The 5,673-nt window shown below is 39.5% G+C and overlaps 1 protein-coding gene across 1 annotated transcript; it reads right to left on the reverse strand.

Moving 5' to 3' along the window:
* Window positions 1–40: 40 nt before the first annotated feature.
* On the reverse strand, window positions 41–5,611 carry LOC107601345 (zinc finger and BTB domain-containing protein 46-like). Its single transcript, XM_016293505.1, has 3 exons — window positions 5,608–5,611; window positions 5,294–5,469; window positions 41–1,563 (listed from the first exon to the last, which is right to left on the reverse strand). The coding sequence occupies exons 2-3, from the start codon at window positions 5,408–5,410 to the stop codon at window positions 1,138–1,140; spliced, it is 543 nt and encodes a 180-aa protein (XP_016148991.1). The 5' UTR covers window positions 5,411–5,469; window positions 5,608–5,611; the 3' UTR covers window positions 41–1,137.
* Window positions 5,612–5,673: the final 62 nt, after the last annotated feature.

The following is a 5,673-nucleotide window of genomic DNA, read 5'->3' on the forward strand; positions in this document are numbered from 1 at the left end:
TGTATAAACACCCCCCCCCCCCCCCCACACACACACCAAACCTACAAAATACACACATTTGCATACAGGTTTTGGTTTTTTGTTTTGTTTTTGTTTTTAATAGAAACACACCACACTGGAAACCCTCCTTATAAAACCATACCCATCCCTGACTGTGTCCACTATGGAATGCAAATAATGAGGAAATATTAAAGTGGAAAACAAGTAATATTTCCATAAATCTACTCGTATTCTCTCTCCTCCAGTCTCTCTGCTTTGCCATTGCTGAAGACTAGTTTTCTCTCCCATAATAGAGAGAATAAAGATTGTTGAGAACTAGAAAGATTTGTTTCTGCATAGTGTTCACCCATCTTCCCCTTTACCGTTTTTTTGTCGAGAACACAAAATCAACATCTCACTTATATGTATCTATATACATGATTTTTCCCATTGATATAAATGTTCAGGAATGAAAATTGCAACGAAATAAAACATTACAAGGCATACATTATAATTAGCAAACCTAGCACAAATCTTCATATATAACAGTCATAAGGACATACTGTGTATCCTTAAAGGTAGGTGCGGTCACCATATTCATCTATGTAAATTGGAATAAAAATGTAAACCACAGAAACAGGGAATCGATAGGAATCTAGTCAACATTTAAAGTGCAAGTCTGTTGAAGTTTCTCTTTGCAGAAAACAACGTGTCAAAAAAAACAAAAAACTGGTGCAAGTCTTTTCTGACGTGAACTGCTGCGCAATAGATAAGCCAGTGCCCCCTGGTGGCAGCTGACCATATGGCAAGAGCACATCTTTCGTACACTTTCTTTGTCTGACCCATCAAAGCTTAGTACTGATTTGGACAATCTCCCGAGACAACACAATCTCTTTTGTCTGAAGAAATAGCAAACACATACACAGAAACCCGTTTGGTCCTCAAGGAAGAAAGGAGACAAACTGAAGCCTGGGTCAGAAGCACATGGAGTCGGGGCGAGAGGACTCTCCACTGTCTCTCCTTTGGCAGCCCTGTGGGAATCTCAAGGATCTCTTTGTATCCGGCTCCTTCCACATGCTGAGATCAGATTGCCCCGCCTTAAGTATATCTCCTTATAGGAACAGGTGGTCAACCTTGGACTAGGATCCAGGCATTGGACTAGGAGATCCAACTGAAATCTTTCTCGCTTCCAGCCCTGGCTTCTCCTTCCAGAGCCGAGTCGCTTTCCTCTTTGCCATCGTCTATTGCTCTGTCGTCTCGCTGTGACATCCCTGAGCCAGCCCGCCATTTCCCGTTCTCCTCTTCTCCTTCACCTTCTCCCATCAGCTCCGCTTCCACCATCATCTCCTCTTCCCCGTCGCCGTCAGCAGTGTCATCGGGGAAACGGTGGTCACCGGGATACAAGAGTTCCTCTTCTGGCGAGCCGTCCTCGCCATTCTGGTCCAGCAGGGCAGCCATACCTCGACCCGAGCAGTCTGCGCAGACACCGTGACGCCGAGAGCCGTGCTTGATGCCCACGCTGGCGGCCGACATGAAGACACGACTGCATACTTTACACACATACTTCTTGTCCTTGCTGTGCACCTGAGAAAGAGTAACAATGCCTTGTTAAGAGACAGCACTTAATTTCTTTTCAAAAAAGTTCTGTGGCAGTACCATCATAATACCGTGGTACAATATTCATTGTACCACTATGTGAGGCATAGAGTGACCCTGTTTACTCCCGGAATTAAGACTCAATCTGTGGCTGGTTGCATGCAAGTTAGTCATCTCCTTTATTCTTCAACACTGGTCATTTACTAAAGGGGCTTTCGCACTGGAGGAACCTTTTCATAGGTCCTAGTACTATTGGCGGAAGTACCCGCTTTTGGCATGTTCGCACCTCAGGAACTAGGAGCGGTTTTAGTTCTAGGAACTCTGTTTGGGGAAACTATTAGCTTCTTCAGAGTTGGGCTGTTGAATAAAAAATTTAATATTTGTCGAATTTAAAATAAAAATCCATATTCGAATGCAAAAACGTTGCATTCCAATTTTAGGCGTGCGTCAGGCAGCCTTATCAGTGGCGCACGAGATACGATGATGAGCTTGTTTATTCAAAATATTGTAGAAAAAGAGAACATCAATGCGGAGGAGATCTTGTTTATGGCAAACTGAAATCAAGCTGTTCACACAGAACGTTTATTTATCGCATTTTCTATAGGGACATCTATGACTGTTGCACTCGCGTCTCGCACGAGAGCCGCATGTTTAGAAAGCCTTGTAAAATTAATGTAAAAAAACATGACTCAAGATTTTATGGTGTTTATTTTAATTTAATGATTTTATTCCACTGCATCTCATGTTTTTAAATTGAAAAAAAGTTATCTTTGTGATTTGGGTTTCAGTCCTTTGTATTAAACTATACATACATACATACATACATACATACATACATGATGCTGTTTTGTTTCTAATTAAGTAACTTAATTATATTTGGTTTATAAACTTTATTTTAAACATTATGCACTTTTTTTCAAAGATAGTCGTGTTATTTTATTGCTTTAAATAAACGTGCATTATTAATATTTTGCTCAATGCGCCCTCTTGTGGCCTCAGGAGAGAAGCCAAAAGCTTTTTCCCCCTAACTGAAATTATGGCATTTAAATTTGAATATAATTAGAATATTGATTATATTTAAGTACATTAAGTACATACTAAGGTACATTAGTATAATTAGAAAAAAAAAGACTTAGCTAACTGCTAGTTGCTCAAGACTAGTTTCTTAAACCATCTAAACATTAGGGGTGGGAATCACAGGGTACCTCACAATACGATACGAATCACGATACATGGCCCATGATACAATAATATCACGAATACAGCGATTCTGCGATAATCGATATATTGCTAGACAATCCTATAACAAAACATCACAATATCTGTCTATGAAAACAAAATGCCTGTGAAAAGGTTAAGTGCAAGTTTTCTCTCTTTATTCAAGTCCAAACTGTACTGTAAGACAAATTTAACATGTTAAGTAAATTAATCATTTTATTCTTGGACTTATTAAAAGCTTACACATTTCTTTTGTGTGTAAACCAACACATTTAACTACTTATCAGCTTTATATAGGCTATATATTAGGGATGGGTCACGATTTTCGAATATTAGATTAGTTGATTTAATTATAGAATATCGAATAGGTTGTGCGATTTACTGTCTTAAAAAATTTCCCCATGTTTTCCGTGCTGATGCGGTGGTGACGCGTTCATGTAAGCAGAGGGTGGCGGCGCTGCCAATAATGCACCTAAAAGCTGTCAAAGACAACAGAAGAACACGCGCACACTGTAGACTTGCGTGGCATAAAAAAAGACTTGCTTAGCATTTAACTGTTACAGCAACTTGGGACGATGTCAAATAAGAATTCTGTGCGGACCACAAACACCCCCGACTGGGTTAGGGGTGTGACTGAATCCGTGTTCAGAACAGCGCGGAAAACAAATAACGCGTTCTACGGAGCCACTAAAGGGACATGGTTAGCCACTTGCTAGCGGTAGCCTGTTACATTACAGTACATAACATTTCACTTACCACATAAGGAGAGATGACTGATAGGATAATGGCGAATGATTTGCAGATCCTGAGCAGCACTGACAAACATCTAATCTTGTAAAATGTGTGGTAAGTAGTACTGCCGAGTGCTGCTCCGTATGTGTGATCGCGAATCTCGAAAGTGAAAGTAAAAAACAAGCACGCGTTCATAAGCGATTTCAATGCCCCGCATATTATTAATGGCTCCCTGATGCCCGCAGTTTGTATACAGTATAATTGTCCAATGATATAATTGCGATAGAAGATATTGAAGTAATGTATATTTTTCCTCCCATCTCATATCTATTCCCTTTAGGGGTTCCATTTTTTAAAATGGAAATATCTTAGCCTTATTGAGCAGTTGATTTATGCTAATCGACGGACTGTTATTCATTAACAATAATTATTTTGTCAAATAATACAGGTTGCTTGTTGGGAATCACTGATATACAGTAATTCATTAGGATATTTACAGTTGCCTAGCAACATAGCAACTTGCCACATTAATGCAGAATGTATATTTTATCTGCACTTTATAATGTCTTTGAAATGTACTTTTATGCATTTGAAATACACTTTTATTCAAAGCGTCTTACATTGGATTAAAAGTATGCATTTTATCATCACAAGAAATTCCTTTGGGAATCTAACCCAAGACCTCAAGATTGCTATAATGCCACACTCTAAATGTGGTACATTTTATTAGCATTACATGGTATACATAAACTGTAAAAGCATCTCAAACAAAACTGTGTATCTGCAGTAGCTGCTGGATTCACAAGGAAAGAGAAGCATTCAGCCAATTACAGTCTCTTGTGCAGACCTTTGAATTTTTCACCACATTATAACGAAGCGGTGGCAGTGTAGCATATCGGGTGTGATCCATCATGGTGTGGATCATTGAATTAAGCAATGTTTAGGTGTTAAACATTTCACCGCTAAGCAGAAGCAGTGCTGTCTGTTATCATGTCACACTATTACAAGCCCTTTGATATGCTCAAAACCAGAGATAATTTCTGTGGCACATCTCATAGCCACACAGAGACCAAGAACATGTGCCAAAGCTTGTTTATGTGTGCTTCCCTTGAGAAGATACAGTAAATACAGGCTTTAAGAAAGAAAAAAGGAGAGGAGGTGTTAAACTGCTGGCAATAAGGGCAGAAAAACTGAGATAAGAGGGGTTTATGGGATATGGCAGAATGCTTATTTAATAGGGGCCCACTAGAGACTCGAATGTCTCCCACACAAACATCTTTACGAAAAGCACATATGCTATATAGTCCTTTAATAAAAACTGAAAAGAAATCTCAAACTATCGGCTTTGAAATTCAAACATTTTCACAAGATATTTATATTAAATATTTGCAATTGCATTTGATCTAATTATAAACATCCAGATGTAATAATCGAAATTGCTTCCACAATGTTATGTTAATCACTCTTAAAGGGATAGTTCACTCCAAAATGAAAATTATGGCATTATTACCCTCAAGTTGTTCCAAACCTGTATGAGTTTCCTTCTGGTGAACACAAAAGATGATATTTTGAAGAATGTGGTTAACCAAACAGTTGCCAGTAGCCAAGTCAATGGTAACAGGAAACTGTTTGGTTTACCACATTCTTCAAAATATCGTCTTTCGAACATCTTCAGGGTGAGTAAATAATGCTTTAAATGTCATTTTTTGGGGAACTATCCCTTTAAGTGCTGGCACTCACTGCCGCTCCCTGTTGGTGCTGCACTCACCAGCGTGTGGCGTTTCATGTGCTCCCTCCGGGTGAACTTCTTCCCGCAGATCTCACAGGGATACGGCCTCTCGCCCGTATGTGAACGCATGTGCCTCTTCAGGATGCACTGGTGCATGGCAGAAAAACTGCAGTATGGGCACTTAAACTTCTTCCTGATCACTGTGAAGTCATTAACTGTGGATAGAGATGAAGAGATGTGAGGAGAGCTGATCAGAGTCTGAACATATGCAGGTTAAGGCACTGGAAGTATGAGAGTTAATATGTGAGAAGTGTTAAAGCCCTGCACATAGCATTAATGCCAAATCTACTTACCAAAGCACTGGGTTAATCTCTCTCTCTCTCTCTCTCTCTCTCTCTCTCTCTCTCTCTCTCTTGCAT

The sequence above is a fragment of the Sinocyclocheilus grahami genome, unplaced genomic scaffold (genome assembly GCF_001515645.1).
Source record: "Sinocyclocheilus grahami isolate Dianchi unplaced genomic scaffold, SAMN03320097.WGS_v1.1 scaffold303.1, whole genome shotgun sequence".
In the NCBI taxonomy this organism is placed as follows: domain Eukaryota; kingdom Metazoa; phylum Chordata; class Actinopteri; order Cypriniformes; family Cyprinidae; genus Sinocyclocheilus; species Sinocyclocheilus grahami.

Bases quoted from the DNA above. Each gene is read 5' to 3' on its own strand.
- LOC107601345 (XM_016293505.1), bottom strand. From the start codon at position 5,410: ATGCACCAGTGCATCCTGAAGAGGCACATGCGTTCACATACGGGCGAG. The intron at 1,564-5,293 runs GTGAGTGCAGCA...ACTCTTTCTCAG, and splicing joins ACATGAAACGCCACACGCTG to GTGCACAGCAAGGACAAGAA.